General features: G+C 34.6%; 3 protein-coding genes across 4 annotated transcripts; all 3 read left to right on the forward strand.

Moving 5' to 3' along the window:
• The first annotated feature begins 339 nt into the window (after nucleotides 1–339).
• LOC103971950 (elongation factor 1-beta) lies at nucleotides 340–4,342 on the forward strand. Its single transcript, XM_009386117.3, has 6 exons — nucleotides 340–493; nucleotides 638–751; nucleotides 2,012–2,093; nucleotides 3,410–3,521; nucleotides 3,663–3,776; nucleotides 3,870–4,342. The coding sequence occupies exons 1-6, from the start codon at nucleotides 408–410 to the stop codon at nucleotides 4,031–4,033; spliced, it is 672 nt and encodes a 223-aa protein (XP_009384392.2). The 5' UTR covers nucleotides 340–407; the 3' UTR covers nucleotides 4,034–4,342.
• Nucleotides 4,343–8,775: 4,433 nt separating this feature from the next.
• Nucleotides 8,776–13,495, forward strand: LOC135627589 (uncharacterized). The gene is made up of 9 exons (XM_065133713.1): nucleotides 8,776–8,941; nucleotides 9,093–9,163; nucleotides 9,324–9,398; nucleotides 9,489–9,815; nucleotides 11,306–11,865; nucleotides 11,961–12,096; nucleotides 12,167–12,235; nucleotides 12,914–13,006; nucleotides 13,382–13,495. The coding sequence occupies exons 1-9, from the start codon at nucleotides 8,776–8,778 to the stop codon at nucleotides 13,493–13,495; spliced, it is 1,611 nt and encodes a 536-aa protein (XP_064989785.1).
• Nucleotides 13,496–14,768: 1,273 nt separating this feature from the next.
• LOC135627350 (uncharacterized) lies at nucleotides 14,769–21,921 on the forward strand. Of its 2 annotated transcripts, XM_065133420.1 has the most exons (11): nucleotides 14,772–15,285; nucleotides 16,745–16,819; nucleotides 16,917–17,249; nucleotides 18,735–18,794; nucleotides 18,990–19,049; nucleotides 19,246–19,305; nucleotides 19,503–20,062; nucleotides 20,160–20,295; nucleotides 20,366–20,434; nucleotides 21,011–21,100; nucleotides 21,608–21,921. In XM_065133420.1, the coding sequence occupies exons 1-11, from the start codon at nucleotides 14,965–14,967 to the stop codon at nucleotides 21,719–21,721; spliced, it is 1,878 nt and encodes a 625-aa protein (XP_064989492.1). In that variant the 5' UTR covers nucleotides 14,772–14,964; the 3' UTR covers nucleotides 21,722–21,921. The 2 variants fall into 2 exon arrangements, with proteins under 2 accessions (XP_064989493.1, XP_064989492.1); XM_065133421.1 differs by lacking the exon at nucleotides 18,990–19,049 and having other exon boundaries at nucleotides 14,769–15,285.

Consider the following 21,921-nt stretch of genomic DNA (forward strand, 5'->3'; position numbering starts at 1 on the left):
AATGGATGACATATAATTACGTTGAAAATACAAATATTGGAAATATGATTAAGGATCCAATACTCGCTCTCAAGGTCCATCTCAGCGGTCCTCCTATCGACTTTCAGTGTCGACCATCCATTCGAGTGGATCCCACTTGAGGAAGGGCGGTGGAAGACGAAACTGGAATTGTAAGGTTCAAAGGAATCATTATGAGTTGGAGAGGATATCAACTTACCGCTGGGTTCATGTGTAGACCGATCCCACGGGCCCCACGCTATCAGCAATCACACTGAAGGTAAGTTGCGGTGTACACCACTATGAGGATGGACTATTATCGTTTTAGGATTCTATATAAATGACACCGCCTGTCACTTCTCTCCATCGGTGGCTGCTGCTAGGGTTTTTGTGCGGCTGAGGCTGTTGCGATGGCGATCTCTTTCTCCGATCTCCACACCGAAGCCGGTCTCAAAGCCCTCGAGGAATTCCTCTCCGGGAAAACCTATATCTCTGGGTGAATTCCGAACTCACTTTCCCGTCTTGACCTTTTCGTGGCCATTTGCTATCTTGGCGGTTACAAATCTTATTCCCTCTAGAGTTCAGTAGCTATAACTACGGGAACCAAGGAGTTTTAACCCTGTTGTTGGTGATTATCCAGGGATCAGATCAGCAAAGATGATGTTAGGGTGTTTGCGGCGGTCGCGAAACCGGGAGATGGGTTTCCCAACGTGTGCCGTTGGTATGAGAGCGTGTCCGGAATCCTTGCACTAAGGTTTGTTAGCTTGATGCTGTTTCGACGACCTCCATTTAGTGAGTTTCTCGCTTTGTCGAGATCTCGAGTTCTTTCTTTCGTTGCACTTTCCTTTGATGTAAATCTGGGCATTTATCATTGTATGTACTAATATTGATGTTTTGTCGGTGCTGTTAAGGTTGGTTTTCTATGTTTCTTCATTTGATGTCACAGAAGAGGACTTTCTTTTTCTTTTCTTTTTTTGGGTTAAAATTTTTTTATCTTGCCATCATTTTATTTTACAAGCATTTTGATTATTTTATTTAATTGTATTTTATAGTTTCTCATGTTGTACCTCTCGATGGACGTTAGATGTTTAAGATGATTTAATTGTATTTTGTATTTAATTGTATTTTACCTCTTGATTGTATTTAATTGTATTTTGTTGTTCATTGAACATCTATTAATTTTTTTGTCCGAAACCTTTCTTTTAGGTAGCCAGATCTCTGTTTACTGTCAAGTTCCCCTTTTGACTCCCGTTGCTGATTACTCTATTATTCTGTTTTTATCCTGTTCTGTTATTGTTACGGTACAGTTTGTTACATAGCTACCATGTGAATGACTCATAATTACTTTTGTGTATATGCAAATTTTATTGTTGATATAGAATTAATATTTTGAATTGAGTTACTAGTAATCCCAAAAGCTTAAACTGTTGGTAAATGATCCAATATATATTATTTAACATTTCCTCAAACGTGCAAATTGGATTAAGCTTGATGCATGATATTAGACCTAAGTGCACGGTGTAAGCGAAATTGAAACGAGGACTACCTTGAACGTCACATGAAATGAAGCGGGACAAGTATAGGACTCAAACTCGCAATTTATGCTGATGCCATGATAAAAATTTTGATTGGGTTATCATTAAATACCAGAGCTTAAACTATCAGGAAAGGACCCAATATATATTAAACTCCAACGGTATAGTTTATAAAAGTTGATTAATACAAATGGTTTATAAGTTAAAGAAGTATATGCTATCCATTAAAATGGAAATCAAAATGGTCACCAGATGCTGTAACTATTCATTTGCAGCAATTTTTTAGGGGACAAAAGGGTGTCATTTTCCCTCTGAATAATAAAACTGTTAGATGTCATTTCTTTATCTTATATATTTATCAGTTTACATACTGCCAAATTTTCCTAATATATTTATTATATTTTCCATTTCAATGTTTGCTTTTTTTAACCTTAAGCTTCTTTTGGCACTCTGTTCATGATTGGCATGTTTGTTGTCAGGTTTCCTGGTAAAGCTCTTGGGGTGAAAGTTGGGAGCCAAGCTGCAGTCCCAACTCCTGCACCTCCTGCTGAGGCTTCAAAGGTTAGTTAGTTCTGGTTTCCTTCATCCTCTTTCTTTTATTTAACTAGGCTCTACATGAATTATAGAAGTTAAATTCGACTGAGAAAACAAATGCTTTGAGTGAAAAGCTGCAACCTCATAACAGGATGGTAAAATTATGGATGCAGTGCTCTTGCCCTGATTTTGGTCCCCGCTCCAATCATAGCATGATTTGTTTAGTTGTAGACCAAAGGGTATTATTCCAATATATATTGTCTATTTTCATGGTTATTGCTAGAATATAGCCTTCAAATTATTATTTCATTTTTTTTCCTATTACTCAGAGCAAACGGTTCGTTGACTTGATGATCATGTTTCTGGTTGCTCACAATGGAGGGCTTGGTGTAATTGGCCCCTTACCTAAAGGGGTTTGGCAATATTATTTTGGTTTTGGTTTTTTCTAAAGGCTTTTTATGTGAAAGAAATGTGTAGCTTTGTTATTTGTATAAGCTGTACAAGAATCCCAGCTTATACAGGGGTGATTATTCTATTTGTATTATCAATCGATGAGTTTGCCCTTGGTCTCTATATTGATGTTTGCTTCCCAAGATTTTGCTGATATTTTTTGTCAATCATATCCTTGTTGCTCTTGTACCATTGACCTCAAAGGCCAACATGTAACTTTTATAAAGATGAACCACTATGAAATTTCTGTCTTTTGATGTGAACTCTTGCAAAAGCCATTTGATGGTACAGTAGCTAAGTTTTTGAGTTCCAGCAAAACCAATCACAAGCCTGTTTCTTTCGTGTAAAAAATGGAAATAATTATGCAAATTATATAATGGAGGAACTGGATTAGGGTTTTTGTTTTATATCTTCTTTTTCTGAAAAGAAAATTTCTGAATTTTTTTTTTATGTATGCTAAGATAATCTGTTGAGTCTTTATACATTTAAGATCCTTAGGACAAAATGTTCCTTAAACATTATCTAGTTTGTTAAAAGATTAAGTGCGATGGTTACTCAAACTTTCCATGTTCCAATCTTAATTGTTGATTGGCCACACCATTACGATGGAGTCAAATTACTGGAAGGGTTTGTCTGGAGAGTTACTAAAATATTATAGTCATTTAATTGAGAAAGGAAACTACCTTTGGTTCCGATATTTGACAGTCACCCAAACAATTAATGGGCTTGACTCATCTGTCCCTTCTCTAAAATATAAACTGCATTAGATGAGAGGATAATTTTGTCAAAATCCCCTTCAACTGATCTTATAGCTGCAGCATTTCTTTTTGTTTTGCCTTTCTCGGAATGCCATTAATGGTATGCAGTACTCATCTAAACCATATGTGCTTCAGGAGGCTGCAGATGATGACGACTTGGATCTCTTTGGTGATGAGACAGAGGAGGAAAAGAAGGCAGCTGAGGAGCGAGAGGCTGCTGTTAAAGCCTCTTCCAAGAAGAAAGAAAGTAATCCTTTTTGAACTTGCTAGTGATCTTTTATAATGTGTAGACAGCTTGAATTTATGTCACCTACTGCCATCATTTCTTAATATTTACAGTTGGTATCCTGTTAAATCTTCCAGGTACTGAGCTTAGTGTTCTTTTCAGGTGGAAAATCATCTGTTCTTTTGGATGTTAAACCTTGGGACGACGAGACAGACATGAAGAAGTTAGAGGAAGCTGTCCGGAGCCTGGAGATGCCAGGCCTCTTATGGGGAGCATGTGCGTCTTTCCGTCTCCTTAATGGAATATCTAATTCAATCTTAGGTGCTATTTATTTTTCATATACTAACCTTGGATGCCTCTTTACTGCAGCTAAGCTAGTGGCCGTAGGTTATGGAATTAAAAAGCTGCAAATCATGATGACCATTGTTGATGATCTCGTTTCCGTTGATAGCCTCATTGAAGAGGAACTGACCGTGGAACCCCGCAATGAGTATATCCAGAGCTGCGACATTGTTGCCTTCAACAAGATCTAGAGGAGCTTTAGTAATTATTGATGCAGTAGGTGTCTTGTCATGTTTGTTTTTTTGTGTTCGAGGCATTTAAAGTTGTTTATGAGATTTTCTGGGAACATCCAATAGTCGTCATAAGGACACATTGGGTCTTTGATTTTATTGGATTTTCTGATGATCGAGTAATTGGAACAATGGTGGTTCTCTATGGCTGCAATGGAACGTATGAAACTATCCATGATCAGACCGTTCCGATGCAGTCGAAAAAAATCTACTTAGCAGGACTGTATGCTTCTCTTTTTTTTATTATTTAAACTATTATTTTAACTCTGAGATTTTGGTGACTGGATACAGGCGTGGCTGGTTGATGTGTGACTGCTTGTTACTAGAAATCTACATGTACGACAGCTTGTTAGGCTTGTTTTTTCTCCAGGTTAGCATGCGTTATGGTAACAGAAGTTCTAAAGCTAACTACTCTTCAACATTGACAGTGGTCTAAAACTCGCTGTCGAATTAATACAAAAAAAAAGAACATATTGTTAAGCACCTTTCTGTATTATATGTACGTACGTTGAAATAAACCTTCTTAACATTGTCAATGAAAAGTTCATTATTGGATGTATTAAATTAGATGAGAATAATATTAATATAAACCTTCTTAACATTGTCACATAATATTAATATTAATATTAATATTAATGTTAACAACATAAATTTGATTTTGATTTTAGACGAGGATAATATTAATATTATTTGAATTATGATGAGAAGTTTAACAAAAAAAGATCTTTGATAAAACTAAAGTTATAGTGTAACTTTAAAAAGAAAATTGTTGGTGGTGCGAGAAAGTTACGAGTAATTTTTATTAAAAGAATATATTTTAAATAATAATAAAAATATTAAAATTAGAAAAATTAAAGATATAAAGAATCTAAAAATATGCTAAAAAATTAGCCTGACATGATATAAAACATAATAAATTTTATAATAAAATATGTACTAAAGATACTGAGAAAAATATATCAAATTGATAAAGTTAGGAAAATAAAGTATAAGTATTTAGGTAATATTGAATACACTAAAGATGAAGATCAAAAAAATACTTGTTAATGATATCAAAATCAAGAAAAGATAAAAAATTATTATTATTATTAATTAATAAATAAATATTTCATAGAGGCTTTAGATTTAATGATAGATTTACTAATTATAGATTTATTTATAAAATTATAGCTAATAAGTAAATGATGTATTAAAGAAAATAAAAATATGGGGCGTAATGGTATCCCTATTGAGCTACGAAAAAGTTTAAATGACAATGAAATTACTTATTTAACAAAATTATATGATTTAAAAAAAGCCCTAATGGAAAATAATATCAATATACAAAAATAAAAGCGACATACAAAATTATTTAAATTATAAATAAATTAAAATCATAAGTTGAAACTTTAGAAAAGAGTTATAAAAAGTAGGATAATACTTGAAACAAACATATATAAAAACTATTTAATTTATTTTTTATTCTTGGAATATCGACCATACAAATTATTTATTTATTAACATAATCAATGTAAATGTATAAGAAGAAAAGAAAATTTATATATGATTTTATTAACTTAGAGAAAGCCTGGTTCTTAAAAACTTATTATTGTGAGTTTTGGAAAAAAATGTGCATCCACTAATTCAATTGGTGTTATTAAAGATATATATGATAATGTTACTATTGATGTTAAAACAACAGGAAATGTATCTAGTTGAGTTTTTCATTAACATATGAATACATTTAGAATCTTTATCACGTCTCTTTCTTTCCAAATTAATAATGGATAAACTTTCCTTTTATAATAGATCTCAATAACAATGAAATATTCATATAGTGGATCCTAAATAATTAGGATTTAAGATTTTATTATTATTGCAATAAAACTTTCTCATACGATGACTCCATGTACGTGAGACAATTTATGTTTATTCTACAGAGAGCTCTTTATTCATTTACCAAATATCTAATAATATTTATGCTGAGGATTCGTGATCTCATGTGAGATCCATTTGAATTCGGATGTAACTCGGGATCATCTATATCTCTTAGCTCAACATTCTTATACTTTACCACTCCAATCGGTTCAATTAGTCGTCGTTATCATTGTTTCGTTCTTCTCTGTAACTATAGTTCATGTTACTTTGTCGTATAAAAGTTCCTTTTTTTTCTTCTCTCAAATAGCTTCTCATCTAAATTAAATAATATAGATCATTTATGTTGTGCAATTTACTCGGAAAAGCTCATGTTCTTGAGCTTTTACATGCTAATGTCTCCTCTGAGGGAATTTATGTGGAAGCAAAAGAAACACAAAATTAAAACAATTAAGTGAAGCAATCGCAAGGTAACACTGTGACCAAGAGTGGAAGGACAGTAGGCAATCAAGACTTGAGAAAAAGGTCGTTAATTAGTAGTTAGTTAGCATATTATTATGTAAAATATCTATGTTTATTTATCTTAACATCATCGATTTTATTAATGGTAAACTATAATCAAATAATTTTTTTTTTTTAATGTTTTAGTTGATAATGACAGACGACATAGATGATAATAAACGACGATAATAATAGGGGTAAGATGATTGTTGCGGATGAGAAGAGCAACAACAAGAGGTGAGGACTACTCTACATCTACATCGATATCAATGTAACGTCGATGCAATTACTGAGTAGCCCTTTCACTGCTTTGCATTTGTGTCAGCGTCAAATGTAGTTGCCAAGTGACGAAAGAGCCACTGATGCAGATGCTGAATGACATAGCTCTACATCTACGTCGGTATCAATGTAGTTGCCAACCAACATTGCTCGACATCTACTTTAGTGGCCTTTTCGCTACTCAGCATCTAGATTAACGTTAACATAGATATGAAATGATGCCACTTGACAATTGCTTCGGTGCTGATATAGATGCAAAGCGATGCTACTTTACATTTACGTCAACGCTAATGTAGTTGTCGAATGATACTACTATGCATTTATATCGATATTAACATAATCCGTCACCACTAAGTAAAAATTATATTTTTACATTTTATTTTTATGTTATTATTAGTAAAACTGATGTTATTAAGGTAAATAAACATATATATTTAATTTTCGTAATTATAAGAATATCAATGTAATTTTTTTAAAATATATAAATAGAAATACATAATTAATTTAAAAAATTATTTTTAATTAGTAAAAAAATATTTAGGGTCGTAATCAGAGGAGAGAGAGCGAGAGAGAGAGAGAGAGAGAGAGAGAAAACTCTCTCGCTCATCGATGTGAACCCATTCAGAGGATTTGGCAACGCGAGGGTTGAGGCGAATGCTACAATAATATAGCATATATTAGAGAGGAACTTATTGCGGATGGCAGGAGGACACCAAAGGATTTTATTTTTGTTTGTTCATTGATATTGAGGAAGATAGTCGAAACTCTCATTCAAGTTTTACAGAGAAAAAGCCTTCTTAACATAGTCAGAGACACTATAATTATGAATTACCACATATATCTAACGAAGAAAATAGATATTGACAAATTATATTTGTAAGGAATATATTTATTTTTTCTTTTCTAAAATAAATTAATGCCAACCTTTGTTCGATCCATATTCAAAATTTTGATTTTTGAGTTACCAACAAAATTTTAAATTTATTTATCATTTTTTTTCAAAATTTATGTATTTGATTTTTGTTGGACTCAAATTCCCAATTATTAATTAGATTTCTATTGACAAGCACTCTTTACTATACAATTTTATTTTAAACGTTTTTAGTGTTCCTAAAATATTTATAAATGAATTGAAATGCCCTTAACTTATCAATTAATTCTAACAAGCTCTTCCAATTTCTATGATATCTTTTTTTTCTTTCTCTTCATAGATTTGGAGATGGTCAAAATAGTATTGGCATGACTAATATTCTAAAGATGGTCAAAGGGGACGTAACTATAATTCTAATGTGTGTGATTGATTGATCGAAGGAGACATTATAATTATCAATTACCACATATATATATATATATATATATATATATATATATATATATATATATATATATATAAGGAAGAAAATAGATGTTGACAAATTATATTTGTAAAGAGTATAGTTATTTTTTCTTTTAAAAATAAATTAATGCTAGCCTTATCCGATCTGTATTTGAAATTTTGATTTTTGAGTTCCTAAAAAATATTTTAAATTTATTTATCTTTTTTTTCTATTCGCAAGCATTCTTTACTCTATAAATTTTTAATATTTTTAATATATTTATAGTGGATGTAAATATCCTCAATTTCTCAATTAATTCTAACAAACTCTTTCGATTTCTATAATATTTTGACACGATTAGTATTCCCGAGATGATCGAAGGGGATATAATAAATACAATTATAATGTTGATACTTGTGTGGATGATTGATCGATCGATGAGATGAGTTGTATGAAATAATGATTATTAAATGGTTTATAAAAAAATAAAAATATTATTAATAATTAAAAGATTATATTTAGTAAAATTATATTTTATTTATTATATTTGATCTCCATTACTAATTTTATATTTCTTTTAACGGATTCGAATAGTTTGCCAACTCAGCCGGTCGTGCTTCCTTTCCCGCTTCCCGCTCGACTCTGAGGTCAGGTTTCATGGCCGACTACTCACTATATAAGCCCAATCCCTCCACAGATGGAATCCGCCTCTTCCCTCGCTCCGGTCTCTCATTCTCTCCCTCTTCTCTCGAGATGACGGACTCCCGACTCGACGATCTCGATAAAAGATTGACCAGTCTCCAGGAGGAGGTCCGTGGAGGCTTGCAATATCTAGATCGGAGATTGGATCGATTCTCCCACAAGATGAGGATCTGCTTCGCGGAGGTGGTTCAGACTCAAGATTTGGAGGAAGAGCAACGTAGTGATCCTCTCCTTTCTTGATTGATTCAGTGTCGTTGCTTGAAGGGATTAGGGAGCTAAAGACCGATTTGGAATCTTGGTTGGTTGAAGACCTTGATAGGGCAGCATCCCTTTTCCTCCTAATTCGTGCGTATTTTTCTCTTTTACAGCAACGACGGATGTCGAAGCACAAAAAGAGGATGCTGGTTCTGTTGATTGGCGGGAGGAGCTTTATCTAAAGGTGTCTCATTCAAAAATATGGTTTGAATTGAATTTATGCATTTAATTATTTTTTTGGCTCATAAAACATATGCTTTGGTCAAATTGTGCAATGCAACTGTCATAGCTATGTAGTTATTGATTTCTACAGTGAATCTTCAATATAGTTTCTTCCTTGGCAGATACAATCCATGAACGAGATCTACTTTGAACCATTAAATGAACTTTACCAAGATTTTGCTCAGACCGTGCAGAAGGTTATTCATTCTCCTAGTAATTTCCGTATTCTTGCTTTCCTTGCCTTTTTGGTCTTATCTTCGATTCATTTGATATTTTGATAAATGCAGCAATATGATTTTATTCCACCAGAAAATCTCCAAGGTGTGGAAAATTTCAAGATCACAATGGAATATTCACTAGAATTATTGCAATACTCCAGGGATGATATCTACCCTGTTCTGAAGGCGACACTTCCTTGGCATGAGAAGCATATAGTTGCTATTCTGAAAGGGAACAATAAACTTCCTCTTGGACCTTCTCAACCCATGCCTCAGCAAGGAAACTCTCAAGATCCTCAATCAAAGCAGCATGATAGTTGTGCAGACCACCAAATGCAAAGTTCAGGAACTTCAGTGCAGCCACGTAAAGAACTTCCACTTTTAGCTGCTCGCAAGGTAAAATGTAAAAGAAAACAGCCTGATCAACACTTACTAAAATACGGTTGACAATCTTCCTAACTGTTCCTTCTAAATGTTGGTTTAGACTTGGAAACTTAGTAGATAATCTTGAGAAATTGTTGCTTGTCCCTGTAAAAAGTTAAAAAGTTAAATATACAATGTGAATCACTTGCGACATTGCTCATATTTTTGTAATTTTCCCATCTTCTTGTTGATGTGCTATACCTTTCTAGTTTCCATATAAGTAACTGGATTAGTGTAATGTCTCCAGCATATCATTCGTTTGTGTATGTATAAATATTTTCTTGGAAATATATTTACATAGAGGAATGATTACAGGATGTAGTTTATACACAACTATCGAGTTTGGAGATAACCATAATATAACAAAATATTTGTTTTTCATTATAGCATGTTGTATATTTATTATAATAATATGCTTCTTACTATAAAACCAACAAAACCATGGCTTAATAAGCCTAGACTACTATGAGAACTTCTTTTATGATTATTGAACTACTATGGTGGAGTTTCACTTAAATATGTTACTGATTAATAAAGAACTTTACACAAGAGAGCATTGAATCAAACCTAAACATTTATTGTTATAGGAACAATTTTTTTTTTTCCAATAGTCACCTTAAGAAAGGCACAAAAAATTGGCCATAATGCTTATCCAGGCAAGTAGAGTGTTGCAAACATGGACTGTCATATCAATTCACATACCAACCGAGTGTCAGAATTCTGGGTTGTACACTGAATCAGTAAAAAAAATATCTTTATCGAACTATTTTGTTTTTGATAGTTCTTAATTTTCCATTTGAAGTTTTATTATCCTAGACTTTTTATCAGATGCTGTGATTATCTCTTGAAGATATTTGTTATAGGCATATCGCAGAACTATGATCCTCTACACTAGATAAGGAAGTTACCCAGCTACAAATTCTCACTCTTCTTAATGAAGGGAAAGTGATGATGCAAATCTGTTGCATGCTTCTGCAGTGGTTCATTCTGCTGGCTGACTCATATCATTGCTCATGTTTCATACCTTGGTTTCAGCAAACTATACATTCTTTATTGTTCTACTGGGTTATGTTCTTTTTATTGGTTGATAGAGTTAAAAAAACCTAAAATATGAACTTCTGGACTGCATTCGGTTCAGGGTTAAAATAGAGTAATAAGTCTAAGAAGTTGCTAATCCAGCAATGTAATTTGGGTTATCTGGCTTAGGAAAGCAGAGGGGATTATTTTAGCCCATCCTTTTAGTTGGACAGTTCATCCCAAGTTATCCAGGTATAACTCTGACCAGATTAATTTAACCATCCTCAACTCTAGATCTTTTGGATATTTAGCCTATAACCACTACTTTAAACCTTCTGAAACTTGATACAAATGCAGCCTTATCATGAATTTTTGAGTTAGCTTAGACTTGCAAATTGTAGTGAAGATGACAAACCTCCTTGTCTCTTTGGTCTTCGTGTCTTCAGGAAACTGCTCCAGACAATGAGTACGAGAAGTCGATGAGATCATATATCATCCCACCTAATGAAATGACAGTCACGTTTGAGGATATAGGTGCCTTGGATGAAATCAAAGAACTTCTTCAGGAGCTGATTATACTTCCACTGAAACGGCCAGAACTCTTCAAAGGTCTTCTAAAACCCTGCCGGGGAATACTACTTTTTGGGCCACCCGGGACTGGGAAGACAATGCTAGCTAAGGCCTTAGCACATGAAGCAGGGGCTACTTTCATCAATGTTTCAATGTCCGCCATCGCGTCAAAGTGGTTTGGAGACAGTGAGAGTAATACAAAGGCATTGTTTACACTTGCTGCAAAGGTTGCCCCTGCTATCATTTTTATAGATGAAGTTGATAACATACTTGGGCAAGGAACAGGGGACAGAGACAAAGTAGCAAGTGTAAGGAACGAGTTCATGATCCACTGGGATGGACTTCTGACAAAGTCCGAAGAAAGAATTCTTGTTCTTGCAGCAACAAACCGACCATTTAATCTTGATGAAGCAATCATCAGAAGGTTTGAGCGCAGGTTTGTCCAGCTACATCTCCAGATTACACCTGGAAGAGTAAACACAATAATTTATTATATAAGACCTAAATATTTCCTTTGATGTGGTTGAACAGAATCATGGTTGGCTTTCCATCCCTGGAGAGCAGAGAATTGATATTGAGGACACTTCTGTCCAAAGAAAATGCCGAGCAACTTGACGTCAAGGAGCTTGCGACTATGACGGTGGGATACAGTAGTAGTGATCTCAAGGTTGGTGACATCTTCTGGTTTTCTGTCATAACTTTATACGGATGCTAATTATTCTTTGCATTGTTGGCAGAACCTTTGTGTTGCCGCAGCATATCGCCCTCTCAGGGAGCTGATCCAGAGAGAAAAGTCTATGAGATTGGTAGGTTTGACTTCTCGTTGTTTCATACGTTTCGGAGCACACTTAATAAACTTTGTGCTTTCTACGTTCCAAATTCCTTCTACGTATGCAAGTTAATGTAATTTGGGTTATTAATATTCTCCTCCTCTTTACTGCATTGCTTGTCCTGGACAATATATGTGTTCTCTCAAGGACCAGGTGAGGGTGGAAGTCCATTGTTTTTTATATGAGGAGATTAATATGTCTATGGAGTCGCAGGTAAAGACATGATAAGAAATGTGCACATACTTGAACAATTGTGGGTAGCTCCAAGCAAAAGATATGTTGATAAATAACAATTTAAGGTGGTTTAAGTATGTCGACGGAGACATTTAGATACGCCAGTTGGATGAGCTGAAGTAATCAAAATTAGTAATTCGACTTGAGTGCTCTTAGTTTATCTGATGATATTGCTTTAAAATAGCTCAATCAGTAAAAAGATCCATTCATTCACACCCTATTATTTGGAAGTCATGACTTGTTACTGTTGGTGTATTGTGAGATCGAATTGATCTGAAAGTTGCATTTGCTGCTCAGTTTTCATGCTGACCTTTTCGATCTTACATCCTTCTTCGAAAACATATTGTTAGCTGAATTAATAATGTCTTGGCTTGTTGTTTCTCATTGATTCATGCTTTATGATAATCTTTCTCGTGTCAGAAGCAGCAGTCGACTACCGAGGAACAGAGTATCGAATCGGCTACTGCCTGTCGGTCACTAAACATGGAAGACTTTAGGGAAGCAATGAACCAAGTAAGTTCTGACTTGCACTTCTGACATCTTTTTCCATTTTAAGAAGGATCTACATATAAAAGTTGACTTTTGTCACCGGCTTTTAGAAGCATTTCATGTCTCATTAATATGCATATACTAGGTGTATAGAAATTAGGTCCAGATCAGCGTATTCACTCAATAATTTACGGGTCCAGAGCTTTTTCATATATCTCCCTGTGCCTTTTTCTTCCTACTTTGTTGAGTTAAAATTGGTGTTTTAATTTATTGTATTTTTGGAACTGTGTTGAGTTAAAATTGGTGTCATACATCTCCCTGTGCCTTTTTCTTGCTACTTTGTTGCAACATAGTCCCCTCATGAGACACAAATCATATCTTCTTAATTGTATAATGCAGATTGCTGCAAGTTGTACTAGTGAGAGTTCTCCGTCGAAACAACTGGAGCAGTGGAATGAATTGTATGGAGATGGAGGCTCGAGAAAGAAGCAACAACTATCTTATTTTTTCTGAAGAATAATACATGTGTACATACACCGAAATGGGATTTTTAACTTAAAAGGCCGCTATGCAAAGCTACAGAAAATCCATTGAAGAATTGTATATAATATAGGGTCCCTGAAACTGCAGAATTTGGTCCGAGTAAAAAGCAATTTGTCAATCCAATTGGAGCATAGTCTATTTTGAGTAGTTTTATAGTGATTTATGAGTTGAATTGTTTTTAGGATTTTCTTTCCCTTCTTTCTTTTCCTGATTCAGTTTCCATGTATCAATGTATCAATGAAGTTTTACTAAATCTCCTGTGAGGTAAGAGTGACAACAAGAATCACACTGTAGTGTTGCATGATGATTAATGAATGCAGCAAAAGGATGAAAAATGATAACTCTAAAGTACATATTTTTGAAACAATTTATAATTTAATTCTTAAACATATATATATATATATATATATATTATTTTTTCTGTGGGAGAGTGCCATATAACTGGATTTTGATTTTCCAAACCTTGTCAAAGGCAACAATTCCACACGCTCATGAGGATAACTTCCTTGAGGCTTCATAGTATCTAATTTTCAAATCTATTAAGCTTTTTGATCTGTCACAAAACTTCCTCTATTTATTTCTCCTATTAACTTTTCTCAACCAAATGGATCGATAGTAAGCGTTCTCTTATTAATTTTGAAGATATCAAGTGGTAATAAAAATCATGATCTTTGGTAGTAAGATTTTGAGATCAAATTCCATCTTGCCAAAAAAAAAAAAAACCTATCAAATTCTATCGTATGGATTGAACTATGATCACACAGTGACCCAAAGAAATCAACCACTAATATTAGAATTGGAATTCCTATTGCAGATATAACTAGAGAAGATAACAAACACTTTCTAGTGTTATTTCGATGCTCGCTTTGTTGTCTTAGACGGTTAGAAATCCCACGTGCATAAATTAAATGATCATGATTTCTTTGAAAACTTATCGGAGGGTCAGAATAATAGCCGTACATGTTATAGACATTCAAATAATCAAGTCAATTTTTTTTTTTCTATCTTAGAGTCACCTTGGACAATCTTACACATATGGATTCGGATCACAATAATAATATCAATAATTAATTTCCGTAATAATAATATATTTATAAAAAAAAAATTAAATCCTAATTTTTAAGTTTCGGACTTATTTTCGTAATATAATAGGATAAGAATTGTATAATACTTGGATTCTAATGGTTTTAGAAGATTGATTAGATTACGATTCGGATGGGAAGAGGGAACCCACTCCGATTCGAACTCGTTCGCTCGTGCTCTCCCTTTTCCGCTTCCCCCTCGAGTTCGGGGTCAGATTCCATGGCCGACTGCTCTTTATATACCCCTAACCCCTCCACAAACCCATCCACCGCTGCGGTTCCTCTCTTCCCTCGCTCTCCTCTCTCCTTCTCTTCTCCGGGCTATACGTCGCTCTGTTCCGCAGGTTGGAGTTTAAGATGACGAACGCCAGAATCGACGATCTTGAAAAAAGATTGACCGGCCTTGAGAAGGAGCTCCGTGGAGGATTAGAGGATTTAAATTCGAGAATGTTATCGCGCTTTACGGATGTGGACCAGCGGGTGGAGGTTGTGTTGCGCAAGTTGGAAGGTTTGACGGGACGGAAACGTGGTATTGTTCGAAGATCTGATGATGCGCTGCTTAAGCGGATTAGGGACGTAATTTGGTCATATTTTTTCTCTTCTACCTGGACGATTGGTGCCACAGTAAAAACAGAAGATGCTCGTTCTGCTGATTGGCGGGAGGAGGTCTATCGAGAGGTGCGTGACGTTCATAAATTCAGCTTTTTTTCTGGATTAATTAGGATTGTATCAAGTGAAAAATCTCATATTAAGATATTTAATCTTGTATATTCTGATATTGTTGTTACGAACAGACTTGCGCTAACATATGTTCATCCAGAAATTGCATCACCTGGTAGTGTACTAGTTAATCGCCATTTGTTTAGGTTAGGTAAATTTCTTAACAAAGATTCAGATTTGCGAGCACCTGTAGGACCTAGTACATACTTACTATGTGGTAGTCCTAATTATTTTCTTCGTGAGCTGGATACAAGTGTATATTGGTCACTCATGGCCATATTCATATAAGCTCACTTCTCCCTGAGTTTTATGTTGATTAGTTGATTTTGCAAGTTACACTCTATCAGACTTTCGTTGTTTCTGTCTTAGCCATGGCTGTTTTTGGATGCAATCGATGGGTCTCTCTTCAAGTGATGCTATAAGCAAGGATCAAACTGATATTGTGCCCTTCCCTGTTATATGGCTGAGTCAGCACTCCAACTTTTCAAATGTGTTGAGTGTTAATATTTTCTAGTACCAAATTATTTGGAAAATTAAGATAACTACAATCTTCACTTGCATGCCACTTGTCAAGCAGACAAGATCATACCTTCTAAGAAGGATGGAAAGAAGTTACAAATCAGGAAAAATTACACGTCCATCTATATAAGATTAAAAGACCATCTATTCTTTAATGTGTCACCCAGTTAGAGTTCTTTGTGCTGAATTATGAATGTGGTATGATTAGAGTCAAACATCATTTAAGTGGATGGATCTATAATATGTATTTGGGTGCAAGTTACTTCAAAATAAAGGTTATTTATTTGTGAGATGTTTGAATTATAACATCTTGCAAGCTGTTTTAATACTAGTACAGTCCCTCCAAGACACTGGGAAGGGTAGACAGGAAATTAGATACATATCAAAAGTTACCCTTTTCTCGGTGAATCATGCATATATGAGCCACATTACTAAATACTTATGTGGAATTATACTCTTTTTTCCTGTAAATTGGCATTCATAAATCCTGACATGTCTCGAGGATTCAAGTTTGCGGGCATGTTAACCAGCAAGCTTTTGGCCGAAAAAAAAAAGAAATAAAAAACAACAAGCACAAAAGAAACGAAACAATGTGGTCCTCTTCTCTCTTTTCTGGCCTTATCTACATTTGTGGCCTCTCTTCGCTTCTTCAGTGAGGATGTAAGATGATGATGCAAGGTGAGGCAGTAGGTTGTTGTCACCTTGCAGCAGGAGGTCAGGAAACCTTTAAACAGAAGGGTTAAACTATCCAATGGAATTTAAGTATATGATCCTTTTATTCCTCTACATTTTATGTATGTTCATATGAAATTTGTGCATTTAGTTATGTTTTTGCCTCACAAGACATTTAGTTACTGAATTCTATGGAAATTCTTCAATATGATTTCTTCCTTGGCAGATACAAGACATTAAGAAGCACTACTTTGAAGAATTGAATGAAATTCACCAAAAGCTTACTCTGTCGCGGCAGCAGGTTATTCATTCTCCAAGTAGTTTCTACTTTCTAGGTTCTTGCTTTCCTTGCACTTTTGTTCTAATCTTCAATTTATTTAATATCTTGATGATTGCAGCTTCAGTCTCTTTTATCAGCAAAAGCGAACCGAAGTTTGGGACATATCATGAACAAAATAGATCATATATTAAAAGCGTTGCAATACTCCAAGAGTGATATCCAACCTGATCTGAAGGACATGCTCCCTGTGTATGAGAAAATAATAATTTTGTATCTAACTTTGTGCAAGAAATGCATCAAGCCACTGTTGTCAAACCTGCCTCAGCAAGAACAACCTCAAGGTCCTCAACTAAGGATGCTTGATGGTTGTACAGACAACCAAATGAATATGCAAAGTTCAGAAACTTCAGTGCAGCCAGCTAAGAATCTTCCATGTTTAGCTGCTTGCGAGGTAAGTAAAACAGAACAGCCTATTCAACACATCATAAAATATGTTTAGCAATCTATCTAACTGTTCCTTTTAAATGTTGGTTTAGTCTTGCAAACTTAGTAGATAAATTTGGCAAATGGTTCCTTTTCGCTGAGTAAAGTCGAATGTACAACACAAATCACATGCGATACTGCTCATCTTTTGTAATTTTACCATCTTTTTGTTGATGTGTTGTAACCTTCTATATAATTAACTGGATTAGTGTAATGTTTACAACAAATCATCTGTTTGTATACACGTAATTTTTCTCTTCTAAATATAGTTACATAGAAAATTGATTACAGGATCTAGTTTATACACAATTATCGAGTTTGGAGATGCACAGGCTTATAAAAATATTTGTATTTTCATTGTAGTATGTCGTATATTTATTATAATAACCTGCTTCTTCCTGTAAAACCAACAAAATCGTGGCTTAATAAACCTAGACTACTATGAGAACTTCTTTTATGATTATTGAACCACTATAGTGAAATAGCACTTAAATATGTTACTAATTGATAAAGAACTTTACAAGAGCGAGCACCGAGTTAGACTTAAACATGGATGCACATTTATTGTTATAGGAACTTTCATTTTTCCAATCGTCACCTAAAGAAAGGCATATTAAAATTGAGTCATAATGCTCCAACAGAAAGGTAAGAGTATTGCAAGCATGGACTGTCATATACATTTGCATACCTACATAGTGTCATAATGCTTGGTATGACACTGGGTCAATAAAGACCATATATTTATCTTTTTTTTAGGTGGGTTTTAGTTTCCAACTTGAGTAATATTATCCTAGACTTTTTATCTGATGCTGTAGTTACTTCTTGGAAACATTTGTTGAGGGCATATAGCAGAACCATGATCCTCTTCACTGGGTAAGGAAGGTGTTTGGTTATGAACTCTCGCTCTTCTTAATGAAGTGAAAGTGATAATGCAGATCTGTTGCATACTTTTGCAGTGGTTGATTCTGCTGGCTGACTCATATCATTACTAATGTTTCATTCTGATATCTCTGTTTCAGCAAACTATATCCTCTTTATTGGTCTACTGGGTTCCTTTGTTTTTCTTCGTTGAATAGAGTTAAAAAACCGAAATATTAACTTTTAGAATGCACTTGATTTGGGGTTAAAATAGCCTAGTTGGTCTAAGTAGTTGCTAATCCAGCAAACTAATTGGAGTTATCTGGCATGGCAAAGCAAATGTGAGGGGATTATTTTAACCCATCTTTTTTGTTGGACATTTCATCTCAAGTTATCCAGGTTTCATTTCTTTGACCAGATTATCTTAACCCTTCTTAACTCTAGCTTTTTTTGGAGATTTAATCTATAACCACCAGTTTAAACCTTCTGAGTCTTGAAATAAATGCAGTCTTAGCATGAATTTTTGAGTTAGCTTTGATTTGCAAATTGTAGTGGACCTGACAAACTTTCTTACCTCTTTTATTTGTGTCTTCAGGAAGCTACTTCAGACGATGAAAATGAAGAGAGGATGAGATCAGATATTGTCCCACCTAAGGTTTCATTTCTTTGACCAGATTATTTGAACCTTTCTTAACTGTAGATTGTTTGGAGATTTAACCTATAACCACCAATTTAAACCTTCTGAAAATTAAAATAAATGCAGTCTTAGCATGAATTTTAGTTAGCTTAGATTTGCAAATTCTAGTGGACCTCGCAAACTTTCTTATCTCTTTAATTTTTGTGTCTTCAGGAAGATACTTCAGATAATGAATGTGAAAAGACGATGAGATCAGATATTGCCCCACTTAAGGTTTCATTTCTTTGGCCATATCATTTTAACCTTTCTTAACTCTAGATGATTTGGAGATTAACCTATAACCACCAATGTGAACCTTCTGAAACTTGAAGTAAATGCAGTCTTAGCATAAAATTTTTGAGTTAGCTTAGATTTGCAAATTGTAGTGGACCTGACAAACTTTCTTATCTCTTTTATTTTTGTGTCTCAGGAAGCTACTCCAGACAATGAATACAAAAAGAGGATGAGATCAGATATTGTCCTGCCTAAGGTTTAATTTCTTTGACCAGATTATTTTAATCTTTCTAACCTCTAGATTTTTTGGAGATTTAACCTATAACCACCAATTTAAACCTTCTGAAACTTGAAATAAATGCAGTCTTAGCATGAATTTTTGAGTTAGCTTAGATTTGCAAAATGTAGTGGACCTGACAATCTTTCCTGTCTCTTTGATGTTTGTATCTTCAGAAAGCTACTCCAGACAATGAACACGAAAAGAAGATGAGATCATATATTGTCCCACCTAAGAAAATTAGAGTGACATTTGACGATATAGGTGCCTTGGACGAAACCAAAAAACTTCTTCATGAGCTGATTATACTTCCCCTTCAACGACCGGAACTCTTCAAAGGTCTATTAGAACCTTCTCGAGGAATACTACTTTTTGGGCCACCTGGAACTGGGAAGACAATGCTAGCTAAGGCCTTAGCACATGAAGCAGGGGCTACTTTCATCAATGTTTCAATGTCTGCCATTGCGTCAAAGTGGTTTGGACACAGTGAGAGTAATACAAGGGCATTGTTTACACTCGCTGCAAAGGTGGCCCCTACTATCATTTTTATAGATGAAGTTGATTGTATTCTTGGGCAGAAAACTAGAGAAAGAGACACCATAGCGAGTGTAACAAACGAGTTCATGATCCACTGGGATGGACTTCTGACGAAGTCTGAAGACAGAATTCTGGTTCTTGCAGCAACAAATCGACCATTTAACCTTGATGAAGCGATCATTAGAAGGTTTGAGCACAGGTTTGTCTAGTTATAGCTCGAGATTTACACTTGGAAAAAGTAAACATAGTGATTTATTTCTATAAGACCTAAATATTATCTTTGATGCTTTGAACAGAATTATGGTTGGTTTACCATCCCAGGAAGGCAGAGAATCGATATTGAGGACACTTTTGTCAAAAGAAAAGACCGAACAACTTGACTTCAAAGAGCTTGCAACGATGACAGTGGGATACAGTGGTAGTGATCTCAAGGTTGGTGACATCTTCTTGGTTTTTATCATAACCTTATATGGATGCTAATTATTGTTTGTATTGTTGGTAGAACCTTTGTGTTGCCGCAGCATATCGCCCTCTCAGGGAGCTGATCCAGAGAGAGCAGCCTACGAGATTGGTAGGTTTGACTTGTTGTTTCATATGTTTTGGAGCACACTTATTGAACTTGGTGCTTTGTTAGTTTCCAATGCATCAAAATTGCCTAATTTCTTCTACATATGCAAGATAATATAATTAGGGTTATTAGCGTTCTCCTCCTCTTGACTGCAAATTCTGTTATCTACAAGTTTTGAGTATAGCTTATCTTGGACCGTATTTGTATTCTCTCGAGGAGCAAATCAGGCTGGAAGTCCATTGTTGTTGATATGAGGAGATTAATAAGGATGTATGGAGTCACACTTAAAGACAGTACACATTCTTGAACAATTATGGGTAGCTCCGAGAAAAGATATGCTGGAAAATATCCATATGAGGTGGTTTATGTATGTCCACTGAGACATTTAGATATGCCAGTTGGATGGGATAAAGTAACTAAAATTTGTAATTCAACTTAGTTTAACTGATGATATTGCTTTTAAAAGACCTCTCAATTTTGTATCCTTCTTTGAGTAACATATTTGTTGGCTGAATTGACAATGTTTTGGCTGCTTGTTTCTCATTCCTTTAAGCTCTATGATAATCTTTCTTATGTCAGAAGAAGCAGTCGAATAAGCAAGGGAGTGTTGAACCCACTACTGCCTGTCGATCAATAAACATGGAAGACTTGAAGAAAGCAATTAACCAAGTAAGTTTTGACTTGCGCTCCTGAGATATTTTTTCAATTTTACAAAGGATCTACACTAAAAAAAGTTGTATCACCAGCTTTTAGATGCATTATCAGACTGCTTGCCACTTATTAACTTATTCTAGATGTATAGAAATTAGGTCAAGATTAGATATTGACAGATTAACAGTGAACATTATGAATGCTAATCCTTAAAGAGAGATCAGCAAATTCTCTCGATAATTTATGGGTCCAAAACTTTTTCATGCCTCTACTAATGTTATTCTACTTGAACCGCCCTCGAGCTCTTTCATGATTCTGCATTTGTTTTATGCTTTATGCAGATGTAAAGAATCTTAGTCTCTTATGATGACCATTCTCATAAATTTTTTTATGTGCATCTGTGTTATCTTTTCAGTGTTGAGTTAGAATTGGTATCATTTATCTCTCTGCCCCTCTCTTTCTACTTTGTTGCAATAGAGTCCCCTCAGAAGACACAAATCATATTTCCTTAATTGCGTGATGCAGGTGGCTAAAAGCTGTGCTACAAAGAGTTATCTAGTGGAACAACTGGAGGAGTGGAATAAATCGTTTGGAGATGGAGGCTCGAGAAAGCAGCAACAATTATCTTATTATATCTGAAGTACACGGACACCAATTTCGGATTTTAACCTTGAAGACTACTACTACACATAGGCTATAGGATATGTAAGGAAAAATTGTATAAAGGATCCCTCAAATTCCACAATTTGTTCGAAAAAAAGCACTTTGTGGATCCTATTAGATTATAGTATCTTTTGAATAGATTTGTAGTGATTTTTTTTAGATTTTTCTTTCCCCCA

Source organism: Musa acuminata, chromosome BXJ2-11 (genome assembly GCF_036884655.1).
Source record: "Musa acuminata AAA Group cultivar baxijiao chromosome BXJ2-11, Cavendish_Baxijiao_AAA, whole genome shotgun sequence".
Classification (NCBI taxonomy): Eukaryota; Viridiplantae; Streptophyta; class Magnoliopsida; order Zingiberales; family Musaceae; genus Musa; species Musa acuminata.

Excerpts from the sequence above, each read along its gene's own strand:
- LOC103971950 (XM_009386117.3), top strand. The coding sequence starts at position 408 with ATGGCGATCTCTTTCTCCGATCTCCACACCGAAGCCGGTCTCAAAGCC. Across the intron at positions 3,522-3,662 it reads CTCTTCCAAGAAGAAAGAAA|GTGGAAAATCATCTGTTCTT; the intron begins GTAATCCTTTTT and ends TGTTCTTTTCAG. Across the intron at positions 3,777-3,869 it reads AGGCCTCTTATGGGGAGCAT|CTAAGCTAGTGGCCGTAGGT; the intron begins GTGCGTCTTTCC and ends TCTTTACTGCAG.
- LOC135627589 (XM_065133713.1), top strand. The coding sequence starts at position 8,776 with ATGACGGACTCCCGACTCGACGATCTCGATAAAAGATTGACCAGTCTC. Across the intron at positions 12,097-12,166 it reads ACAGTAGTAGTGATCTCAAG|AACCTTTGTGTTGCCGCAGC; the intron begins GTTGGTGACATC and ends CATTGTTGGCAG. Across the intron at positions 12,236-12,913 it reads GAGAAAAGTCTATGAGATTG|AAGCAGCAGTCGACTACCGA; the intron begins GTAGGTTTGACT and ends TTCTCGTGTCAG.
- LOC135627350 (XM_065133420.1), top strand. The coding sequence starts at position 14,965 with ATGACGAACGCCAGAATCGACGATCTTGAAAAAAGATTGACCGGCCTT. Across the intron at positions 15,286-16,744 it reads GGGAGGAGGTCTATCGAGAG|ATACAAGACATTAAGAAGCA; the intron begins GTGCGTGACGTT and ends CTTCCTTGGCAG. Across the intron at positions 20,435-21,010 it reads GAGAGCAGCCTACGAGATTG|AAGAAGCAGTCGAATAAGCA; the intron begins GTAGGTTTGACT and ends TTCTTATGTCAG.